The 26625-nt window shown below is 39.6% G+C and overlaps 1 protein-coding gene across 9 annotated transcripts in view; it reads right to left on the reverse strand.

Moving 5' to 3' along the window:
• Positions 1–26625, reverse strand: part of ARMH3 (armadillo like helical domain containing 3) — a 177790-nt gene that overhangs the window by 11061 nt on the left and 140104 nt on the right. For 7 of the 9 annotated variants that reach the window (XM_010820002.4, XM_002698448.6, XM_005225684.5 and 4 more), the window contains one exon: positions 24824–24902. In XM_010820002.4, the coding sequence (XP_010818304.1) occupies positions 24824–24902 (79 nt within the window). Of the gene's footprint in view, positions 1–24821; positions 24903–26625 lie in introns of those variants that run through there. The other 2 variants (XR_003032881.2, XM_010820000.4) reach the window with 2 other exon arrangements.

A 26625-nucleotide genomic window follows, 5' to 3' on the forward strand; every position in this document is an offset into this window, starting at 1 on the left:
TGAAAAGTAAATGAAATTTTAAAAATTTAGCTGGGTAGGTTAACTCAGGGTATACTCTAATATTTTGAAGTAGCTGAGGACTTCCACTTTGATTTATAATGGAATAACTGAAAGCTACAGAAGAAATAAGTCTTTTTATACATTGTATAAAATGCAGTGCAGGACAGGAATCCTGAGAGAAAGAAAATATAAGGTGAGCATGAAAATCTTGCTGGGCTAAGGAGATACACTAAAGTTTGGAAAGGCAAAGCGGGCTGGCATTTGTGAGGCAGGTTACTAGAAAGGAAGGAGTTCAGCAAAGAAAAAGGTTTTAGAAATTTATGTACGGTTCCCACTGAATCTGTTGCTGAACACTAAGAATCACACTTTTAGCGGAAAATTCAACCAGTTTCCACAGAAAAATGACTGAGGATCTGTAAGATGAACAATTTCCAGAGCTCACACAGGATTGGGAGGTGTATGAATTTTGACCAACCAGAATGAAAAGTACCTGTTGAATGTGTAGGGCATTCAAAGGAGGCACCAGAACACTAACACCTTAACAGCAGAACTAAACTTGGGGGCTTCCCTGGTGGCTCAGATGATAAAGAGTCTGCCTGCAATGTAGGACACTCAGGGTTCGATCCCTGGAAGATCCCCTGGAGAAGAGAATGGCAACACACTCCAGTACTCTTGCCTGGGAAATCCCATGGACAGAGGAGTCCATGGGGTTGCATAGAGTCAGACACGACTGAGTGATCAACACGCACACACACACAGATACACACACAGAATTAAAAGTCACTCTAAACCTATCTTAATAAAGATAAGGAGTTTCATACATGGTGGTCAAAAGGTACAAATTTCCAATTATAAGATAAATAAGTACTGGGGGTGTAACATACTATATGATGACTACAGTTAACACTGCTCCTTAGTATATTTGGGCTTCCCAGGTGGCACTAGTGGTAAAGAGCCTGCCTGCCAATGAAGGAGACTCTAGAGATGCAGGTTTGATCCTGGGTCAGGAAGATCCCCTGGAGGAGGGCACGGCAACCTACTCCAGTATTCTTGCCAGGCGAATCCCATCAACAGGGGAGCCTGGTGGGCTACCATCCATAGGGTCACAAAGAGTCAGACACAACTGAAATGACTTCGTACAGCACGTATGGTATATTTAGAAGTTACTGAGACAGTAAATCCTGAGTTCTCATCACAAGGACCACCCCAGCCTCCTGCTGCCTTTTCATCTACAGGAGATGACTGATGTTAACTAGACCTACTGTGGTAAACTTAAATAGTGGTATATGTCAGTTATAGCTCAATAACACTGGAAAACAAAGATCACTACATGAAAAAAAAGAAGTTTCAAAAGGATATTGTTGTTCTGTTGCTAAGTTGTATTCAATGCTGTGACTCCATGGACTGCAGCACACCAGGCTCCTCCTGTCCTCCACTATCTCCCATAGCTTGCTCTAATTCATGTCCATTGAGATGGTGATGCTATCTAACCATCTCATCCTCTGTCACCCCCTTCTCCTTTTGCCTTCAATCTTTCCGAGCATCAGGGTCTTTTCCAATGAGCTGGCTCTTCGCATCAGGTGGCCAAAGTACTGAGCTTCAGCTTCAGCAACAGTTCTTCCCACGAATATTCAGGGTTGATTTCCTTTAGGACTGACTGGTTTGATCTCCCTGCAGTTCAAGAGACCCTCAAGAGTCTTCTCCAGGACCAAAATTCAAAAGCATAAATTCTTTGGCGTTCAGCCTTCTTTATGGTTTATGGTCCAACTCTCACATCTGTACATGACTCCTGGAAAAACCATAGTTTTGACTATATGAACCTTTGTTAGCAAAGTGATACCTCCGCTTTTTAATATGCTGTCCAAGGTATGTCAGAGCTTTCCTTCCAAGGAGCAAGTCTTCTAATTTCATGGCTGCAGTCACCATCAAGAAAATAAAGTCTGTCACTGCTTCCACTTTTTCCCCTTTTATTTTCCATGAAGTGATGGGATCAGATAATCTTCGGTTGTTTAATGTTGAATTTTAAGCCAGCTTTTTCACTCTCCTCTTTCCTCATCAAGAGGTTCTTTAGTTCCTCTTCACTTTCTGCCATTAGAGTGGTGTCATCTGCATATCTGAGGTTGTTGATATTTCTCCCAGCAATCTTACTTCCAGCTTGTGATTCATCCAGACCAGCATTTTGCATGATGTACTCTGCACAGATGTTAAATAAACAGGGTGACAATATATAGCCTTGTAGGACTCCTTTCTCAATTTTGAACCAGTCAGTTGTTCCATGTGAGGTTCTAACTGTTGCTTCTTGACCTGTGAACAGATTTCTCAGGAGGCAGGTAAGGTGGTCTGGTATTCCCATCTCTTTATGAATTTTTCACAGTTTGTTGTAATCCACACAAAGTATAGTCAGTGAAGCAGAAATAGATGTTTTTCTGGAACTCCACTGTGTTCTCCACGATTCAACAAATGTTGGCAATTTGATGCTGGTTCCTCTGCTGCTTCAAAACCCAGCTTGTAACATCTGGAAGTTCTCGGTTCACACACTGTTGAAGTCTATCTTGAAGGATTTTGAGCATAACCTTGCTAGCATGTGAAATGAGCACAACTGTATGGTAGTGTACACATCCTTTGGCATTGCCTTTCTTTGGGACCGGAATGAAAACTGACCTTTTCCAGTTCTATGGCCATGGCTGAGTTTTCCAAATTTGCTGACATACTGAGTGCAACACTTTAACAGCACCATCTTTTAGAATTTTAAATAGTTCAGCTGGAATTCTGTCATCTCTGCTGGCTTTGTTTGTAGTAATGCTTCCTAAGGCCCACTTGATTTCTCTGGTTCTTGGTGAGTGATTATCTGGGTCATTAAAACCTTTTTGTATAATTCTTATACAAAGAAGTTCTTAATCTCTTCTGCTTCTGTTAGGTCCTTACCATTTCCTTTATCATGCCCATCCTTGCATGAAATGTTCCCTCGATATCTCCAATTTTCATCTTTAAAAAAAAAAATATTTATTTGGCTGTACATGTGGGATCTAATTCCCTGACCAGGGATCATACCAGGGTCCCCTGCATTGGGAGCTCGGAATCCTAGCCCTGGACCACCAGGGAAGTCCCTCTCCAATTTTCTTGGAGATCTCTAGTCTTACCCATTCTATTGTTTTCCTCTATTTCTTTGCACTGTTCATTTAATAAGGCCTTCTTATCTCTCCTTGCTATTCTTGGAACTCTGGATTCAGTTGGGTATATCTTTCCCATTCTCCCCTGCCTTTTGCTTCTCTTCTTTCCTCAGCTATTTGTAAAGCCTCCTCAAATAACCACTTTGCCTTCCTGCATTTCCTTTTCTTTGGGATGGTTATGGTCACTGCCTCCCTGTACAACGTTACAGAAAGGAAACTGCTGCTCCACAAATAATTTCCTTACCTTCCTCAATGAAGTCTGACACTATTTAATAAAGAAAGACAACAAAATCCAGCATTCAACTATATAACATTCACAATACCCAATATCCAGTAAAAAATTATCAGACATGTCAAGAAGCAAGAAAATGTAGCTTATAACCCAGAGAAACATCAGTGAACAGAAACAGACCCAGAAATGAAAGAGATGATGAAATTAGCAAGGACATTTAAAGAGCTATTATAAATATATTCAAGTGCTTAAAGACAACCATGAACATTATAAGGAACAAAATGGAAGGTATAAGCACATCACAATAAAATTGCTGAAACCAATGTTAAAGAAAGAATATTAAACGCAGCTCGACAGGGGAAAAACATGTACAAAGGAGCAAAGATAAAAATTCACACTTGTCAGAAACTATACAAGCCAGAAAACAATGGAATGATATCTGTGCCAGAAGAAAAAAAAAAGTTAGCCTAGAATTCTATATCCAGCAAAAACATCTTTCTGAAATGAGTGAAATAAAGACCTTTTCAAACAATCTGAGAGAATGTGTTGTTAACAGTCCTACAATTAGAAGAGATGTTAACAAAAGCTCTCTGGTAGATGGAAAGTTACATTATCTGGATCTTTCAACAGGAATAAAACACGCTGGAAATGGTAAATACATGGATAAAGTGTAAAATATTTTCACATAAATTTGAAAACTAGGAAAAAAGATAATTGACTCATCAAATCAAAAAATGATAACAATGGAATGTGAAATTTAAAAGAAACCTAGAAGAAAAATGTTTGACAATAGTAGTACAAAGACCAGGAGTGGGGCAAATGGAAACACACTATTGTAAGGGTATTACACATTACATGAAGTCATATAACAAATTTTGAAGGTATACTGTAGTAAGTTAAAAATGCATGTTTGAAAACCTAGAGCAATGACTAAAATAATAAAACTAAGGGGTAGAGATAAGAAGTCAATATTGGACATAAAATGGAATCATAAAAATACTCAGTTAATCCAAACAAAAGCAGAAAAAGGAAAAAACAAACAGAAGAAAAAGAAGGGAAAAAAAGGCAAGATGGCAAATATTAACACAACCATATTAATAAATAAATTAAATGTAACATTTCAATTAAAAGACAGAGGTTGTCAGACTGGGTAGAAAATCAGTGTCCAGCTACAGGTTTTGTCTAAAAGAAATCCACCTAAAATATAAAGACACAGATAGGCTGAAATTATACAGATGTGAAAAATGTGTTGTATCAACACTAATTAAAGCAAAATTGAATTGCTATATTAATAATCTGATAAGGAGACTTCAAACAAGGGATATTACCTGGAACAAAGAGTGAAATTTCATAAAAGCAAAAATAAACAAATAGAACCTAATTAAACTTAAAAGCTTTTGCACAGCAATGGAAACCAGAAACAAAATGAAAAGACAACCTATGGAACAAGAGAAAACATATTTGCAAACCATGAAGCTATCAAGCGGTTAATTTCCAAAATATACAAACAGCTCATACAGCTCAACATCAAAAAACAAACAACCTAATCAAAATATGGGCAAAAGCCCTAAACAGACATTTCTCCAAGGAAGATATACAGATAGCCAAAGGAGGCACATGAAAAGATGTTCAACATTGCTAATTATCAGAGAAATGCAAATCAGAACTACAATGAGGGAATTTCCCTGGTGATCCAGTGGCTAAGACTCCATGCTTCTAAAGAAGGGAACCCAGGCTCGATCACCATCAGGGAACTAGATCTCGTACACCATAACTAAAGATCCTGCATAGAGCAATGAAGATCAAAGATTCCATGCAGCGCAACTAAGATCTGGCACTGCCAAAAAATAAACAACATCAAAACTACAAAAGAAAGTACAATGAGGTATCATCTCACACTGGTCAGAATGGCCATCTATAAATAATGACTGCTGGAGAAGGTGTGGAGAAAAGGGGACCCTCATACACAGTTGGTGGGGATGTAAACTGGTATAGACATTATGGAAAGCAGTATGGTGGTACCTCAGAAAACTGAAAACAGAATTGTCATGTAATCCCACAATCCCACTCCTGGGCATATATCTGAACAAAACTATAATCAGAGAAGGCACATGCACCTCAGTGTTCATAGCAGCACTATTCACAATAGTCAAGACATGGAAGCAACTTAAATGTCCACTGACAGATAAGTGGATAAAGAGGACATGGTAGATAGATATAATGGAATACTATCCAGTTATTAAAAAGAATGAAACAATGCCATTTGCAGCGACATGGGTGAACCCAGAGATTATCATACCAAGCAAAATAAATGAGAAAGACAAAGAGAGGAGAGTGGTGTGGAGCATGCAGGTTTTGGTCTACAGCCTGTGCACCACCTCTGCACCCACTGAGCCCTGCCTACCGGGGCTCTGGGGGCTGTAGGCGGGCACCTACCGGGCACTGAACACTTGCCCCAGTCTGCTGTCCGTGCACAAATTCACAGACAAACATGAATGGGTAACAACAGAAAATGGTGTTAGAACAGTGGCAATCAGCAATTTTGCACAGGAAGATTTGGGAGATGTTGTTTGCTGTAGTCTGTCAGAAGTTGGGACAAAATTGAACAAACAAGGAATTTGGTGCACTGTAAATTATGTTTGAAAGTGAAACTCATTCAGTCGTGTCCGACTCTTTGCGACCCCATGGACTATACAGTCCATGAATTCTCGAGGCCAGAATACCAGAGTGCGTAGCCTTTCCCTTCTCCAACCCAGAGACTGAACCCAGGTCTCCCGCATTGCAGGAGAATTCTTTTTTTTTTTTAATTTTTAATTTTAATTTTTTTATTTTTTTTTTGCAGGAGAATTCTTTACCAGCTGAGCCACAAGGGAAGCTGAAGAATACTGGAGTGGGTAGCCTATCCTTTCTTCAGCTGATCTTCCCAACACAGAAATCAAAACGGGGTCTCCTGCATTGCAGGCAGATTCTTTACCAACTGAACTATCAGGTAAGCCCTAAATTATGTTTGGTGCACTGTAAAGTATAGCTGCTAGTGAACTCTACTGTGTTTATCAGAAGTAACTGAAATTAATGAAACTCTAGCAGAAAATCCAGGATTTGTCAACAAATCTTGTTACGAAGATGGTTGACTCGTCAAGATGACACTGAGTAACCCTTCAGAACTAGATGAACTAATGAGTGAAGCAGCATGAGAAATCCATAAAATCTCTTGAGGTGCGAAAATGGAACCCCTAAATAAACTAGTTTGAAACAACTTAGAAAAAAAAAAGACAAATACCACATGATACACTTATCTATGGAATCTAAAATATGACACAAATGACCTTATGTATGACAGAAACAGAATAAAAAACATAGAGAACAGACTTGTGATTCTGTGTGTGGGGGACAGGTTGGATTGGGAGTTTGAGATTAGCAGATGCAGACTATTGATACTATATACAGAATGGATAAACAACAAGATCTTGTTGTACACAACAGGGAATTATATTCAATATCCTATAATAAACTGTAATGGAAAGGAATACAAATACCATTTAGATAACATAAAAAATTATTGAAAAAAATACGTACAAAACAGTATGCTGCTGCCGCTAAGTCGCTTCAGTTGTGTCCGACTCTGTGCGACCCCATAGACGGCAGCCCACCAGGCTCCACCGTCCTTGGGATTCTCCAGGCAAGAACGCTGGAGTGGGTTGCCATTTCCTTCTCCAATGCATGAAAGTGAAAAGTGAAAGTGAAGTCACTCAGTCGAGTCCGACTCTAGCAACCCCATGGACTGCAGCCCACCAGGCTCCTCTGTCCATGGGATTTTCCAGGCAAGAGTACTGGAGTGGGCTGCCATTGCCTTCTCCAAACAGTATGCTAAAAACTACAAAATACTGATGAGAAAATTTTAAAGATCTAAATAAATGGAGAGGTATACCATGGTCGTGGATTTGAAAACAATATTATTAAAGTATCAATTCTCCCCCAAGTTGATCTACAGAGTTAATGCAATTCCAATCAAAATCTTAGCAGGTTTTATTTGTAGAAATGACAAGCTGATTTTATACTTTGAACAGAAATGCAAAAGACATAGAATATTCAAAACAATTTTTAAAAAGAGCAAAATTAGAGGACTTACATTACTTGATTTCATGATTTATGACAGACCTATAATAATCAAGACAGTGTAGGGCATAAATTTTGACATATATGAGACCAATGGAACAGAACTAATACTTCAGAAATAGACCCACGTATATATGGTCAATTGATTTTTTACAAATGTGCCAAAGATTTCAATAGAGGAAAGAAATAGTCTTTTCAACAGATGACAATGGAACAACAGGATACTGCAGGATGGGAACTGGACGAACGTTTACCATTACCAAACACCTTACAAAAAATTAACTTGAACTTCCTTGGTGGTTAAGTGGTTGAGAATCTGCCTGCCAGTGCAGGGGACATGGGTTCGATCCTTGGTGTAGAAACATTCCACGTGCCTCTGGGCAACTAAGCCCAAGCCTGTACGCCACAACCATCTAAACCCTCATTTCAGAGCCTATACTCTACAGCAAGAAAAGCTAGCATGATGAAAAGCCCACGTGCTGCAATTAAGAGACTAGCCCCTGCTCGCCACAACTAGAGAAAGTCTGTACACACCAATGAAGATCCAGGGCAGCCAAAAGTAAACAAATAAATTAAAAAAAAAGAAACAATAATTCCATTAAAAAAATTAACTTGATACAGAGCATAGAACTAAATGTAAAAGCCAGAACCATAAAACTTCCAGAAGAAAATACAGGTGAAAATTTCCACAACTAGGAGGAAGCAAAGATTTACTAAATAAAACACAAGGGCAAAAATTGTTTTAAAAATTAATAACTTCATGTTCATGGTATTAATTTAAAATTGGTTTCCATTAAAATGTCTGGACTTTGAAAATCACATTAATAACTTGCAAAGACAAGCCACTGAAAATAGGAGAAAATATTCACAATATATATGAAAAGGACCTGCATCTAGAATATACAGACACTCATGAATAATCAAATTTAAAAACAGGCAAATGATCAGCTGGTCAACACTTGTCATCATGCAAAATAAATTAACAGTAATTTTTAGAACTGTAACGTATGCAGTATTACTAAAGCACTTTATATGCACTAGAATGGCTAAAATTAAAAAGACAATTCCAAGTGTGACAAAGATATGGAGTAGCTACAACTTAGTCATTGATGGTTGGAATTAAAAATGGTATAACCACTTTTGAAAACACTTTGACAGTTTCTTTCTTTTGAAAAACATCTTTATTGAGATATAATTTATATACCATAAAATTCAATCATTTTAAGTGTGTAATTCAATGTTTTTAGTATATTCACATAGTTGACAATTATCACCATGATCTAAGTTTAGAATATTTTCACCAACCCCAAAAGAAACTTTATAACAATTAACAGTCATTCCCCAACTTACTCCCAACTCAGCTGTAGGTAACCACTAACCTATTTTCTGTCTCTATAGATTTGCTTATTCTGGTCATTAAAATAAATGGAATCACACAATATATGGTCTCTGTGACTGGCTTCCTTCATTTAGCATATGTTTTCAGGAATCACCCATGTTGTATCAGGTATCAGTACTTCATTCCTTTTTATGGCTGTACAATAATATTCCACTGTATGGATGCATCACGTTTTGTTTACATATTTAGTTGCTGATGGGACATTCTGGTTGTTTCTAGTTTTACTAATTGTGGCTCAGTAGTAAAGAATCCGCCTGCCAAGGCAGGAGACATGGGTTCAATCCTTGGGTCAGGAAGACCCTCTGGAGACATGGGTTCAATCCTTGGGTCAGGAAGACCCTCTGGAGAAAGACATGGCAACCCACTCCAGTGTTCTTGCCTGGGAAATCCCATGGACAGTATTCTTGCCGGGGAAATCCCATAGACAGAGGAGTCTGCCGAGCTACAGTCCATGGGGTTACAAAAGAGTTGGACACGACTTAGCAACTAAACAACAGATACCAGTTTTGAGTTATCATGAATAATAGCAGTATGAATATTTGTATACAAGTCTTTGGGTGGATATATATTTTCATTTCTCTTGGGTAAATAGCTAGAAGTGTCACAATATGGATCAATCTTAGACACAAGAGAGTTTATGTGAAATTCATAAAAGACAAATATAATCTATAGTGATAGAAATTAAATCAGTGGTTACCTAATTTGGTTCAGTTCAGTTCAGTTGCTCAGTCGTGTCTGACTCTTTGCGACCCCACGAATCGCAGCACGCCAAGCCTCCCTGTCCATCACCAACTTCCGGAGTTCACTCAGGCTCAAGTCCATCGAGTCAGTGATGCCATCCAGCCATCTCATCCTCTGTCATCCCCTTCTCCTCCTGCCCTCAATCCCTCCCAGCATCAGAGTCTCCTAATAACTAATCAGTGGTTACCTAATCAGGGCCCAAATTTGCAGATAAGACTAATTGTAGCAAAGATTTTAATGGATTATGGAAATAAAATGCTCTGTATCTTGTGATGGTGATGATTACATAAATACATCTTATATGTTAATTACATCTCAATAAAGTTAAATTAAAAGTCCAGGAACTCATGTTGAGGCAAAACAAACAAACAAACATGGTTATAGCAGTAAACTTAAGTCTTTTTTGGTCTTGCCATTCCATTTTTGGTTGGGGCAAGCATGATTCAGACTGATATATCAGTATCCATAAGCTAGCAGTTCCTAGTATTTTCCAAAGATTCCCCTCATTGTACTACTACTCGCCACCTCTCCACCACGGCAATCCTCCCTGACAAACTAAATGGACTCTGCGTAGCAATCAACAGTGTTTGCAATCATTTTCAGCTGGGCAGCAGTCACATGAAATTTTTTAAATTGGGTGTACTGTCACTTTTAATTGGGTGTACCAGGGCTTCCCTGGTGAGTCAGTCATAAACAATCTGCCTGGGAGGGATTGGGAGACCTGGGTTCGATCCCTGGGTTGGGAAGATTCCCTGGAGAAGGGAACAGCTACCCACTTCAGTATTCTGGCCTAGAGAATTCCACAGACAGAGAAGCCTGGAAGGCTATAGTCCATGGTGTCACAAAGAGTCGGACACGATTGAGCGACTTTCACTGTTACTTTTTTGACAAACAATCATTTGCCAAGCTCAGAGACTAGAGTCCCACCTTTACCAAGGATACTTAATGAAGGTTCTACTTTTGCCTTTTTTATAAAACTGACAGACAACACAGAAATACAAAGGATCATAAGAGACTACTATCAACAATTATATGCCAATAAAATGGACAACGTGGAAGAAATGGACAAATTCTTAGAAAAGTACAACTTTCCAAAACTGGACCAGGAAGAAATAGAAAATCTTAACAGACCCATCACAAGCACAGAAATTGAAACTGTAATCAGAAATCTTCCAGCAAACAAAAGCCCAGGTCCAGATGGCTTCACAGTTGAATTCTACCAAAAATTTAGAGAAGAGGAAACACCTATCCTACTCAAACTCTTCCAGAAAATTGCAGAGGAAGGTAAACTTCCAAACTCATTCTATGAGGCCACCATCACCCTAATACCAAAACCTGACAAAGATCCCACAAAAAAAGAAAACTACAGGCCAATATCACTGATGAACCTAGATGCAAAAATCCTTAACAAAATTTTAGCAATCAGAATCCAACAACACATTAAAAAGATCATACACCATGACCAAGTGGGCTTTATCCCAGGGATGCAAGGATTCTTCAATATCTGCAAATTAATCAATGTAATACACCACATTAACAAATTGAAAAATAAAAACCATATGATTATCTCAATAGATGCAGAGAAAGCCTTTGACAAAATTCAACATCCATTTATGATAAAAACTCTCCAGAAAGCAGGAATAGAAGGAACATACCTCAACATAATAAAAGCTATATATGACAAACCCACAGCAAACATTATCCTCAATGGTGAAAAATTGAAAGCATTTCCTCTAAAGTCAGGAACAAGACAAGGGTGCCCACTTTCACCATTACTATTCAACATAGTTTTGGAAGTTTTGGCCACAGCAATCAGAGCAGAAAAAGAAATAAAAGGAATCCAAATTGGAAAAGAAGAAGTAAAACTCTATTTGCAGATGATGTGATCCTCTACATAGAAAACCCTAAAGACTCGACCAGAAAATTACTAGAACTAATCGATGATTATAGTAAAGTTGCAGGATATAAAATCAACACACAGAAATCCCTTGCATTCCTATATACTAATAATGAGAAAACAGAAAGAGAAATTAAGGAATCAATTCCATTCACCACTGCAACGGAAAGAATAAAATACTTAGGAATATATCTACCTAAAGAAACTAAAGACCTGTATATAGAAAACCATAAAACACTGGTGGAAGAAATCAAAGAGGACACTAATAGATGGAGAAATATACCATGTTCATGGATTGGAAGAATCAATATAGTGAAAATGAGTATACTACCCAAAGCAATTTATAGATTCAATGCAATCCCTATCAAGCTACCAACGGTATTCTTCACAGAGCTAGAACAAATAATTTCACAATTTGTATGGAAATACAAAAAACCTCGAATAGCCAAAGCTATCTTGAGAAAGAAGAATGGAACTGGAGGAATCAACCTACCTGACTTCAGGCTCTACTACAAAGCCACAGTCATCAAGACAGTATGGTACTGGCACAAAGACAGAAATATAGACCAATGGAACAAAATAGAAAGCCCAGAGATAAATCCACGCACATATGGACACCTTATCTTTGACAAAGGAGGCAAGAATATACAATGGATTAAAGACAATCTCTTTAACAAGTGGTGCTGGGAAAACTGGTCAACCACTTGTAAAAGAATGAAACTAGAACACTTTCTAACACCATACACAAAAATAAACTCAAAATGGATTAAAGATCTCAACGTAAAACCAGAAACTATAAAACTCCTAGAGGAGAACATAGGCAAAACACTGTCCGACATACATCACAGCAGGATCCTCTATGACCCACCTCCCAGAATATTGGAAATAAAAGCAAAAATAAACAAATGGGACCTAATTAACCTTAAAAGCTTCTGCACAACAAAGGAAACTATTAGCAAGGTGAAAAGGCAGCCTTCAGAATGGGAGAAAATAATAGCAAATGAAGCAACTGACAAACAACTAATCTCAAAAATATACAAGCAACTCCTACAGCTCAATTCCAGAAAAACAAATGACCCAATCAAAAAATGGGCCAAAGAACTAAATAGACATTTCTCCAAAGAAGACATACAGATGGCTAACAAACACATGAAAAGATGCTCAACATCACTCATTATCAGAGAAATGTAAATCAAAACCGCAATGAGGTACCATTTCACGCCAGTCAGAATGGCTGTGATCCAAAAGTCTACAAGCAATAAATGCTGGAGAGGGTGTGGAGAAAAGGGAACCCTCTTACACTGTTGGTGGGAATGCAACCTAGTACAGCCACTATGGAGAACAGTGTGGAGATTCCTTAAAAAACTGGAAATAGAACTGCCTTATGATCCAGCAATCCCACTGCTGTGCATACACACTGAGGAAACCAGAAGGGAAAGAGACACGTATACCCCAATGTTCATTGCAGCACTGTTTATAATAGCCAGGACATGGAAGCAACCTAGATGTCCATCAGCAGATGAATGGATAAGAAAGCTATGGTACATATACACAATGGAGTATTACTCAGCCATTAAAAAGAATACACTTGAATCAGTTCTAATGAAGTGGATGAAACTGAAGCCTATTATACAGAGTGAAGTAAGCCAGAAAGAAAAACACCAATACAGTATACTAACGCATATATATGGAATTTAGAAAGATGGTAACAATAACCCTGTATACGAGACAGCAAAAGAGACACTGATGTATAGAATAGTCTTTTGGACTCTGTGGGAGAGGGAGAGTGTGGGATGATTTGGGAGAATGGCATTGAAACATGTATAATATCATATATGAAACGAGTCGCCAGTCCAGGTTCGATGCACGATACTGGATGCTTGGGGCTGGCGCACTGGGATGACCCAGGGGGATGGTATGGGGAGGGAAGAGGGAGGAGGGTTCAGGATGGGGAACACATGTATACCTGTGGCGGATTCATTTCAATATTTGGCAAAACCAATACAATATTGTAAAGTTTAAAAATAAAATAAAATTATAAAAAAAAACAAAAAACAAAACTGAGGCAGGGGTAAAAGATATGAGATGATCACTGCCCTCCTTGTGGAAATTCACTCCAAAAAGGGTCATCAGCCAACCATTTATGGACTTATAATGAGGGGACGTTTCACTGGGATACCTATAAACTAAACTTTCTTAGGTTTATAAAGGGTTGTGGGGTGCTGTTGCAAGCACACCAAATACAACAGGGGAGTGAGGTCTATAGACTAGCACACAGGCAAAGGCCTAAACAAGAAGTGAGTGATCCTGATTCTTACTCTGTGAAGTCCTTAAGGGAATATATGATTTTTGCATTTTTATAGCCCCTAGTGTGGCACAGAGCAGATACCTCTGTACTTATACACAGAAAAGAAATAATCTGGGGAATGTGAAGCTGGGACACCCATTCCTTGTCTTGCTGCACAAACCAAGGACACCAAGAAGCAGAGAATTCTTAGACTAAACCAGGTTCTGAGAATTTCCTTGGTAGGCAAGAATTGGTTCTTTTTCAGAACACTTTAGCTCAAAAAAAAAAAAAAAAAAAAAAGTAAAGGAGCTAGAACAAATAGAACATGTAAAATCATAGGCTTCATTCGACTGAACATCCCTCCCTCCACTAGGTGCTTACAGTGACTTTCTATCTAAGATAACCCGAATCTCTCTCCAGGGCACAATCATCCAATATAACTGGAAAAAAAGGATCCAAAAGGTGGACACAAGCCTCTGGATAAACTAAAAAAGATGATGCTCTTTAAAAGATAACTCTTTCTTCTACACAGCTAACTTGCATATAATATGCAGAAGGTTTTTTTCCCCCTTTCTATTTTCATACTCAGGACCAAACTCAATTTCAAAACCAATTTAAGCTGGCCAGTTCTCCTGTCCATACATGTCTTTCAAGCCTGCACTGAAATTTACTGATCTCATAGGCTGGCTCTGTCTTTCTGGAAGGTGGACCAGATAATGAACCTCACAGTGGGTGATTCATGAAAGGTCATCACTTGGTTAAAGGAAAGGCGACAGTGATTTTCTTTAATATCCCTGGGCAGTTGCCCCACCTCCCTGACTTTATTTGGTTGAAGCCCTAGAAACTCTTGGTGAAGCTTTTCTTTGTACTAATTACTGATCCAACATGCCCAGGTCCTTACCCTGCACAAGCAAGTTATGCAATCATACCAAGAGGCAGCCAAGATAATCGGGGTAGGGGAACAGGATACACATATTTACCAAATATCACATCAGGCCTTCTCCTTCTCTATGGCTTACTGCAGGCAGGACATTCCACCCAGCTCAAACCAAGAGGCAGATGATCTCTGTCCTCCCCACTTGAGGCCTTTCCTTGGAAACAGATCACATCTCAGGTAGGGAGACAGAAAACACCATCTCTGCTCCTAATTCTCTAGCAATCTGACATGGGGTCTCTGCCTCCCTGCCAAGGCTCACTTATCTGTCCCTCCCTAATAGAATTCTTCACCAGAAATCCCATTTGTGGGTTAAACACAGTTTCCCTCCTAGTTGGGTGGGTCATTTTTAAGATTGTAACTTCCTTTGAGCAGGATCACTATGAAAGGTCAAAGTGCTGTTACGGTACTTAGCAAAAACATTTCCAATTACACAGCCTATAACAGCAAATAGCTTGCATAATAACACTTTTGGCCTCCAAAGTTACTATAACAGCGGCAAACCATGCTTTTCCAAGCATATCTTAAAAGAGTTTTGAGCTACCTTCTAGGAAAGAAGTTGCAATGGAAATAAAACAGAAGTACCAGAAGGTCTATTTGGAAGGAAGGAAGTGGCTAGAAAACAAACTGAAGAGTAAAGTGCTTGCTATCTTTATATCTAATACCTGGGAGAAAGAGCCTTCTTAACTTAAAACAAGGTCTGCTGTATCCTGAAACTTCTTGAAAAGTTGATAACTACTGGAATTCCTACAAGCTCCAATGCTATTTCTCCCATGCACTGCCAAAGAAGCTTTACCGACAGTGAAGTCTGATTGAGGAAGACCAGAAGTTTATGTGATGGGCATTTCAAAATTCATACTTAATTGGAGGAAATACTGGCAGTGGCAGACAGGAATAATAAGTTAAGCTCTTCACCAGTGACCTCTGCATTCATCTTGCTTGACTGAGGGACATTAATTTTGAATCTTCACTTTGCTACTTAAAAAGAAAAAAAAAAATGGAACTACCACTTTAAAAACAATTAAAATTCAGTGTGCTATGTTTTAGATTTTGACCCACAAATATGTATCATCTTTAAAAGAAATAAGTTCATAAAAACTTTTTAAAAATTCATCATCTTCCTTGGGTGTGTGGAAAAGCTTTATTTTTCATAGTGACTTTGCTGACATTCTTGGATGGGATAAAGAGACTTTTCCCTCATTTATAAAGCTATCGTACTGTGACAGAAGCCTCTACTGAGGCACTGCTGCCTAACTGGCAGGCAAATTCTCCAGGTCCCTGTTCAGTATTTTCTTTCCTTAACTGAATGGGCCTTTCCCAAACTGGGATTCTTTCCCCACCGCCTAGAAATGAGACCAGTTACCCCTGTTCTCTCTGCTTCTCCCTCCACTTTCCTATCCTGACTTGCCTCTTCCTTCAGAATACCTAACAGACTCTAGTTGTCTTGCATGTTTCAAGAAATGAAAAAGTTCAGACTTTGGTGTCAGACTGACCTAGGTTCACATTATGGCTTTATCACTAGCAGCTGTGTGATCTTGGACAAACTACTTAAGTCTCTTCAGCACCCTCATCTATAAAATGAGGATAACTGTATCTACCTCAGACAATTGATTAAATTAAGTAAATAGCCTAAGTAAAAGTGCCTAGCTCAAAAACTCCTAGTTGTTCCTTTTATCTATTTATGTCCTTTTTAAATCCAAGATACTTTCTTCCCTGTTCAGTGGAGCTAAAATTCAAGACCCTTTCCCCTCTGATCTGGTAGTGCAGCTTACCTCTTGGTCCAAGTAAGAGAGTAAATATCCTAGCAGCACATAACCAGCTGACCTTTCTACATGGACCTTCTCAAGATGCCCTATGTAACAGAAAGTTGATTTCCAAGGTTAAGCAGCTTGTAGGAAAACCCCTCTGCCTCTGACTTTGTGTCTTTCCTGCGTTAGTGAGTCCAGTTAACAAATAACTCATATCAAACTTTTTTTCCTGCCAATGAGGTCACTTGAAATGCCAGAATCTAAACAAAGGCAGAAAAGAGAGGCAGGGTCAGACAGTCAATGCTTGTGTCACATGCTCGTACTCACTAAGAGTTCCCACAGCAACCATCACTCAGGCTTAGAGAGACTGCAAAACTATAGGCTGTTGTACAAAAACAATGCCAAGTACAGGAAACTGAGTTATGGCTATCATGAGAGTCTTAAATCTCAGCTCTAGCATATGTCTCTGCCAAGGCTGCCTTGCCTGACAGCCAATGCCATGTTTTAAGATGAGAAAATATCACAAGGGTTCTCAAAATAGGCTGCTCAGAGGTCTTGATTGCCTTGGGAGGCAATATAGGTGGCTCCCATGGGGAAAGTGACCCACGCTCACTTCCTGCATGGAAAGCCCTGCCTTGTAGCTTTACAGCTCCCTTCTCCCAGTCTTCCTCAACAACCAGTGGTGTGCTGGAGCTGGCTGACACATGCTTGGCCTGTGAGAGTGAACTGTTAGATTTTTAAGCACTGTGAGAGCCACTTGGTTTCACACTGGTGGCTATGCTGGGAGTATTTGTCCTCAGAACTACAAATCAGCTCCCTCCAACCACTTGCCCTCCTACCAGCTGTTAAACATTTACCTAACACCCCAAAGGGCCAACAACTCTAAAGCTGAATTACCAGGCTCGACTTTCCTCATAAGTCTTGAAGCTTTTAGGATATCTCCCAAAGATCTTTATGTGTTTCCTCCTAGATGTTCACAAATAACAGGTGCCACCCAGGCACCCCAACAGTGTTTGCCTCACAAACACAGACTCTCCTCTTGTTAGTATCTCACTCTTCTCTGGGAAAATAATGCTGGATTTTGTTAGGATTTCTAAACACCCAGCAGTTATTTATAGTGATTCGTAGGATCCAGAGAAAATCAAAAAGGGTTAGAAAGATTACTAATAGATGAAAATAAATACTCAGCTTCCAATGTAACTTTCACTCAATCACGTATGAAGCATTTTTTGTTTAATTCTGCAAGGCAGAGGGGAGGGAAGGGAAGGGAAGCTGTTCAATAAACAGTTTCAGTTTTGAAAGATGAGAAATTTCTAGAGATAACTGCACAACAATGTACATATTAACACTCCTGTAGTGTACAGTTAAGAATGGTTAAGATGGTAAATTTTGTTCTATTTGTTTGTATGTTATGTGTTTGCTATATTTGTTATACCAGGAAAAAAAAAGAGAGCTAGGTTTGCTAGTAGGTCTAATAATATGCCTACTAGCATTGAGGGGGGCTCATACCAGGCCTTTGATGAATACTTGTGAACTGAATCAAAGGAGGTATAATTAGGACAGGGATCAGAGTCGGTACACTAGGGATTATGGAAGATGTGCTAACAATTTAAATGACTGAATTATACATCTAAGTCATCCAGTCTCGGGGCGCCCTGGGACCTGAGGACAAGGCAGAGACACTCTGGGACTCTTCCCACTCTTTCTGTCCTTTTCAGGTCCTGGCTTTGAGGATATTTTACAATCTATGCCTCTCCATTTATCCAATTCCTATCCTTCCCCTTTCAAGGCCCAACTCAATTCTTCTCTCTTCCACATGGCCTTTCCACCACCACAACCCACAGAGATCGTTCTCTAACAGGAACCTACAGATTCTATTGCTAGTACTGGTCAGCTATTGATAATAAACTGCCTTAAGCCATCTTTCGCACTTATTTTATCCTTTGAGAACAAAGGCTCTTTATCATACTTCTGCATCCCTCAAATGCCTAGGAGGATCTGAAGCACAAAGCATTAAATGCTAAAATACTGAGAACTGAATGAAGATTGAAGAAAGTTAAGAGTGGGCCAATCACTTACTTGCTTTCCAACGGGATATTTCAATGGCACAAAACTGGTCATGAGTGTAACTGAAAGCTTAAGGAATCAGGTGATCATCGAAGGTTTTGTCTTGAATGCTAAACTGCCACTGTGTTCTCTAGATACTCAGGGCTCTAGAGAATCTTTCTGTAAAGTTCTGCTATGAAACTCTCTTTGGTATAAGGAAATTAGAGCTGATACAAGTCAATGTCATAGCATTTACAAACCAAAATAAATAGCAAATAGTCTAAAAGGAGCTTAAGATCCTCAAAGGTCTGATGGCTTTGGGGTCAAGGAAAGTATGAGGTACTATTCAAGACAACTAAGCCAGTGATTTTCTACAAAACTTTGTATGTTGAAGGGGCCAAAGACTGGTTGAGAATTTTAAGAAAGATGGACCCTTTTCGAGGAGGGAAAAAAGGACATATGCATAATTTGCACAATTTCAGAGTGTTCAATAATTTTCTGAAGCCTATACTTGGACTTTGGATTAAAAAACCAATGAGTTAAAAAAACAAATGATGAGCTACTGTGTAGATCCATTTCTAGCAGGATGTAGCCATCAATAATAAATTTTTTTCTTAATTTGAAATAGGAATGAAGGAGATGGAGTATAGCAGAGTTTAAATAGGACAAGATAGGGAGGAGAATCCCCTGAAGAGCTCTTCTATTCCAACATACTTACCTGAAGGGAGCACTGAATCATCAAGACAAGATCTCTTCAAAGCATCCAAACCCAGGACTTAGGCTGGGGCCCAGAATTTCTCTTAAATCCCTCCCATCCCCGTTCATTTAGTAGAAACAAAAGGGTCATTGGGATTTATCTAAGAGAATCCCATAGGTTTTGAGAGTGAGACTCAGCTATCCTCATGGGAAAATGAAAATCAGAGTGGCTGTCACTGGTAGGGACAGTTCAGTTCAGTTGCTCAGTCATGTCCGACTCTTTGCGACCCCATGAATTACAGCATGCCAGGCCTCCCTGTCCATCACCAACTCCCGGAGTTCACCCAAACTCATGTCCATTGAGTCAGTGATGCCATCCAGCCATCTCATCCTCTGTCGTCCCCTTCTCCTCCTGCCCCTAATCCCTCCCAGCATCAGAGTCTTTTCCAATGAGTCAACTCTTCGCATGAGGTGGCCAAAGTATTGGAGTTCCAGCTTTAGCATCAATCCTTCCAAAGAACACCCAGGACTGATCTCCTTCAAAATGGACTGGTTGGATCTCCTTGCAGTCCAAGGGACTCTCAAGAGTCTTCTCCAACACCACAGTTCAAAAGCATCAATTCTTCGGTGCTCAGCTTTCTTCACACTCCAACTCTCACATCCATACATGACCACTGGAAAAACCATAGCCTTGACTAGATGGACCTTTGTTGGCAAAGTAATGTCTCTGCTTTTGAATATGCCATCTAGGTTGGTCATAACTTTCCTTCCAAGGAGTAAGCGTCTTTTAATTTCATGGCTGCAATCACCATGTTAGGGACAGGATCATAACAAATGATTCTACCGGCTAGAGACAGATGCTTACCAACAAGCTATACTGAGAAGAGAAAGGAGCTAAATCCCAGCTAATGGTGGGCAAGGGCCTTGAAGGACAATTTTTATAAGATGTACTTAAGACAAGCCAATGCAGAAGGGAATAAACTAAGAATAGTTTCACAGTTCTTGGAAAAGCGAGTTTTACCTTCTCCATAAACATTATTCATAAAGATATGTGAAATACAAAAAGAGGTCAAAGTGCCCTTACCAAACACATATCAGATCAGATCAGATCAGTCGCTCAGTCATGTCCAACTCTTTGCGACCCCATGAATCGCAGCATGCCCAGCCTCCCTGTCCATCACCAACTCCCGGAGTTCACTGAGACTCACGTCCATCGAGTCAGTGATGCCATCCAGCCATCTCATCCTCTGTCGTCCCCTTCTCCTCCTGCCCCCAATCCCTCCCAGCATCAGAGTCTTTTCCAATGAGTCAACTCTTCGCATGAGGTGGCCAAAGTACTGGAGTTTCAGCTTTAGCATCATTCCTTCCAAAGAAATCCCAGGGCTGATCTCCTTCAGAATGGACTGGTTGGATCTCCTTGCAGTCCAAGGGACTCTCAAGAGTCTTCTCCAACACCACAGTTCAAAAGCATCAATTCTTCGGTGCTCAGCTTTCTTCACACTCCAATTCTCACATCCAAACATGACCACAGGAAAAACCATAGCCTTGACTAGACGAGCCTTTGTTGGCAAAGTAATGTCTCTGCTTATGAATCAAAGACCTAAATGTAAAAGCTAAAACTATAAAAGGCAACCCACAGAATGGGAGAAAATGTTTGCAAATCATATGTCTGATGAAGGATAAATACCTATAGAGTACATAGATATTCCTAAAAGTCAACAACAAAAATCCAAACAATCCAATTAAAAAATGGGCAAGGGGCTTGAACAGAATTTCTCCAAAGAAGATAAAGAATGGTCAATGAACATATAAAAAGATGCTCAACATTAATAATGATTAGGGAAATAACAATTAAAGCCACAATGAGATACTACTTCACCCTCATTAGGATGGCTATTATAAAAAAACAGGAAAAATTGGAATAATTTTATATTTTAGGTGCGACCAATCTGGGAAACACTATGATAGCTTCTCAAAAAATGAAACACAGAATTAATTCCCATTTGATCCAGCAGTTCCATTTCTGGGTATATACACAAAAGAACTGAAAACAGGGACTCACACACCAATTTCACAGTATTCTTCACAGTAGCCACAAGGTGGAAGCAACCCAAATATTCATCGATGGACAGAAGTATAAACAAAATGTGTTATACACATCAATGGAATATCATTCACCTTCAAAAGGAATGAAATTCTGATACACACTACAGCATTGAAGACATTATGCTAAAAGAAATAAACCGGATATGAGCAGGCTAAGTCACTTCAGTTGTGTCTGACTCTGCGACACTATGGACTATAGCCTACAAGGCTCCTCCATGGGATTCTCCAGGCAAGAAAACTGGAATTGATTGCCATTTTCTTCTGCATATACAAAAGGACAAATATTGTATGATTCTACTTTCTGTGAGACCCTTGGAGTAGTCAGATTGTTGTTTAACAACAGTAAGTTTTGTTGTTAAGCTGTGTCCAACTCTTTTGCGACCCCATGGACTGTATGTAGCCTGCCAGGCTCCCATATAGAGACAAACAGTAGAAGAGTGATTACCAGGGGCTGGGGGGAGGGGAAATGAGTTACTGTATAGCATTCAGCATGCAATGATGAGAAAGTTCTGGAGATGGATAGCAGTGATGGTTACAACAATATGAATGTACTTAACACCACTGAACCACTTAAAAATTGTTCAATTGGTAAATTTTATGCATATTTTACCACACGCACACAAGAAGAGTTAATATGTACAAGGTTCACAATCAACCCCAGACAAATATGACTCCTGTGTGTACAATATAAAAATTCAAGCAGTTTATTACACTAGAAAATGCATGACCATTAAGTCACACTGAGGGTATTAACTGATTAAAAAATTTTGCTCTCCATGAAGCCAATGAGAAGTAACAAAAAATGCCATCCATCATCTGGACACCTAAAAATAAATCCAGTGTGAGAGATTGGGCTCTGTTTGATAAGCAATAATGGATTTACAAGCATCATCTTAAAATGACTCAAACAGACTGCTAGAATGTGTCTGGGGGTTGTCAGAACTCAAAAAGTCATAAATCTCTTGCCAGAAGAAAATGCCAGTCTGAGCAGGCAGATCTAGCAAAGAGCCCTCTCTTATCTGCTGTCTTACTAAGCTCAATAAACCCCAGTTGATGCCTATCCATGGTCTTTAGGTTTACTTTACTAGTACTTCAGAATCTACTTGGGGATTAAGTTCCCAATTTCCTCTTTCTACTTAGTTTGCTGCTAACAACTGTGGGTCCTTTTTTTTTTTTTTGCGGCGGGGGGGGGTGGGGTGGGGGGAGGTGGGGGGGCAGGCACGTGGCCTGTGGGATCTTAGTTCCCTGACAAGCAATCAAACCCGTGCCCCCTGCATTGGAAGTGTGGAGTCTTAACCACATGACTGAAAGGGAAGTCCCTGCAGTGCCTATTGCATCCCAAACCCAGTTCTTTAGGAAGGTGTGAATACACTTAACATTAGTGATATCGGCATTAAGTGAAGGGAAAGAAGTGCTCCAACACATGCTGGAGATTAACAAGGAGTCAAAATACTTCTAACCTGATAGTGCTGAGAATAAAACCAAGTGTACTCTAATGCTGTTATTTATTGCCTTTCAGAGTCAGTTAGGGAAGAGAAGCAACAACTATTTTGAGGGCAGTTTCGAAAAGGGTCCCAGAACAGAATCACCCTTCCTCCACTACGCAAGTGAAAAGGATTGTTAAAAGCAGTGAGTATACACAAATTCCGTGACAGTAAGGACTACACTTGATTATTCACTACTGATCCCTGCTACCCAGCACCACTCTTTGTACACAGCAGATATGCAATATTATTTATTAAGAAAAGAAATCTTTGAGAGCTGTTTCCCTTTCCTCATTTTCAAATAGGGCTGTGTTTTCTCCCACTCTATAGAAGTCGCCTCATCTCTGGCTTGTGGACGCTTTCTGAGAGGCACTTTCATCACTTCATTTAACTCTGAAAGAAGTTGGAGGGGGGTTGAGGACACGTGCTTGCTAATCATCCTTTTCCAGATTGCCTCATGCGCCAGAATGGATTTTTATTATTGGTCTGTGGCTGCTACTGCTGTAGAAAGATTTCAGCCTGACCTTCCCAAGCTGCTGGGGGATGAATACTGCACGTGGCTGACTGGGAAAAAATGTGTCTTCCTCTTTTTTTTAAAAAAAAAAAAAAAAAAAAAAAAGCTTTTAGACTAAACAGAGCTCACTGTGATAGGAAAGTCACCGTTTCTTTCACTATACAAAGCTCAAGATGTTGAATTCTTTTGCATAAAAACGATATAACAAAACTGATCTGAACCGGTTCAACAGGAAAAAGGTAGGATGTTGAAGCACCTCACAGAGAGCAGTGGCATCAAAGTCCTAAACAGGACTTAGGGCTGCTCCACAGGCAGAAGAGGAAAAAAGAAAATGAAAGCCATTTATCAAAGTGGTTTAAGTAAAAGGATGGATTCCCACAGCTGGCCTCACAAAGGAGAATAAATATGTCAAAGGGAAAACTGATAGACTAATTGAGTCCTATCCATCTGGCTGAGGAAAGAGCCACTGGTGGAATACTGAGAAGCTGTCTGTTAGGCAAAGGCTTGCTCTGGTGCCTCATTTGGCCAATGGAATAGCTTTTAGGAACACTGAACACACAATCACACCACAGCTGGCTAGCTGGCCCTGCCAGCAAGAGGCTCACAGAAGGGCTACACTGATGCAAACGCCAAAAAAGGGAAAGCAGAGCATAGGCGATGTTGTTTTTTTAACTGGCTTGGAGACTATATCTGAACTCTCACCTCATGAATACCCAGGCCCTTCAACTTGGGAGTAGGGTGAGAAGGAAGGGAGACCATATGAATGTATGTCTCATTTTGTGCTTTTGAAAACAAGACTCAAAGTCTTGTTCTGAAACATCAAGTTTGATACCATGTTACACTAAAGCCCCGTCTCACTTTTATATAATGCAGAGCTGAGGGCTCTTTTCTTTGGGAAAAGAGGAAATCAGGCCAGACTAAAGGAAAACAAACACACAACACTATCTGCACGTGTCACAGTTCATACCACAGAAAAACCTGCTCAGAAATAATTGTTCAAGGCACACAGAACTCAATTCTAATGCAAATCTGCCCCAAGGAGGGTTCATATTTTAAGGAGCCAAACAACATCAAAGTAAGCTGAACTCAGGGTTTTTCTAACTGGCAGTTTCAACCATTTCTAAGTTTTCATTTCTTATTTTCAAAAGTCAAAATGACTCTCTGCCTAAAATTAAAAAAAAAAAGAAATGCTTATCACCCACACTAAAATAACAATTCACCAAAATTTCACCTACATTATCTTTTACATAATTAAATGAACCCTTCACATGGCACAAAAGCAGAAGCCATCATTCTAATTAAAGTACTATCAACAAATCCCTTACTAATTCCTCTTAAGCAGCCTGGCTCTTGCCACTCCCACTAGAAGCTCAGTCACCGAATCCCTCTGCCATCTGAGAGGACTTGATGCTGGCCACCAACTAGGGCCACTCTGAGGAAAGTAGTGGCTTACCTGCTCCTCCGACAGTTGGGATATGTGATTCACAGCAGCGTAGGATTCAATTTTGGGGTTAAAGTGGTTGATGATGGCTCTGAAACAGAGAATTAACATTAATACAGTACCAGATGGAATAAGAAGATAATGAGTTAAAAACAAGTATCAGCTACCCTCTGATTTAGAGTATGAGACCATGGGTGTGACTCTCAGAAGCTAGCTGTCCTCTTATGAACATGAGGTCACATGGGGTGAAGTGATTACTCTAAAATGGGAAAGGTTTAATTATTTATTAGACAGAGAACAGAATCAAGTATGCCTGCTCTGTAAATGAACTAGGGGAAAATCTCACAACCAAACAAAAGTCAAAACCTAGCATCCTTCAGATGAGAAACAGGGCTCAGGGGGCTGTCCACCAGGCGACCCTCGTGTTTCAGTCAGAAAAAAAACACTTTGCTCTGCTCTTACTCAGGAGAACAGGGCATTCAGTGAAGCTGGACCAACATGTGGGTTGAATACAGTCTCTGAAGAACCTAAGATTTCCCAAAGCCTACAACCGTCGTATTTGTTAGTTAATATTTTGAACCAAAATTTTATTTCCAGCCATTCAAACCAAAATCTGAATGTTGTTTTCAAACATTCTCTCTTCAGGGTCACCAAGTCATATCAAATCTATCTCTTAAAAACCTCTGAAATCTGAAATAAATTTCCCTGAAACCAACGCTTTAGTATAGATCTTTGTGATTTCTTGTCTGGTAGAGTGGAAAACCAATAGTCATGTATGGATTTGAGAGTTGGAACATAAAGAAGGCTGAGCACCAAAGAATTTACACTTTCAAACTGTGGTGCTTGAGAGGACTCTTCAGAGTCCCTTGGACAGCAAAGAGATCAAATCAGCCAATCCTAAAGGAAATCAACCCTGAATATTCATTGGAAGGACTGATGCTGAAGCTAAAGCTCCAATACTTTGGCCACTTGATGTGACGAGCTGACTTACTGGAAAAGACCCTGAAGCTGGGAAAAACTGAGGGCAAGAGGAGAACGGGGTGACAGAGGATGAGATGGTTGGATGGTATCACTGACTCAATGGATATGAGTTTGAGCAAACTCCAGGAGATAGTGATGGACAGAGAAGCACGGACAGAGAAGCCTGGTGTGTTACAGTTCACAGGATTGCAAAGAGATGGACATGACTTAGCAACTGAACAACAAGAAGAGTATAAAAAACAGGTTATAGAGGTTAATGGGGAGAAGAGAAAAATCTAACAGAACAATTTCAAATAATATGTGCAGATACTCTCCTCTTTATGAGGTGTTTAGTTCCCATTATCACTGAGAGTAAGCTAGACTTATTTCCATAGAGTAGCAAAAGGGAAAAATAGTAACTTGACAGTAAAGAATCCTGGCAAATCTACTTCAACCAAGTAATGAAGGTGAGTATCACCAGTGATGTCATGTAACCCCTGGTATGGTCTGGTAAGAAGGGCACTTCATCTCTGTCGTGTACTTTCAGAAATTCATGATCTCAATCTAAGAACAAGAAAAACATCAGACAAACCCACACTGGGGTACATTCTAGAGAATACCTTGCCAGTTACTCCTCAAGATTGTCAAGGTCATGAAAAACAAAACTTGAGGAAGAGTCATAGACTGGAGCCCATTGGTGAGATATGACTAAATGCAACCTGATGCTCTGAATTGGATTCGGGAACAGAAAGAGGACATTAAAGATAAACTGTTGAAACCCAAACAAAATATGGAGTTTAGTTAATAGTAACATATCAATGCCTGTTTCTTAGTATTGATAAACATACCATGGT

This window comes from Bos taurus, chromosome 26 (genome assembly GCF_002263795.3).
Source record: "Bos taurus isolate L1 Dominette 01449 registration number 42190680 breed Hereford chromosome 26, ARS-UCD2.0, whole genome shotgun sequence".
Taxonomy (NCBI): Eukaryota; Metazoa; Chordata; class Mammalia; order Artiodactyla; family Bovidae; genus Bos; species Bos taurus.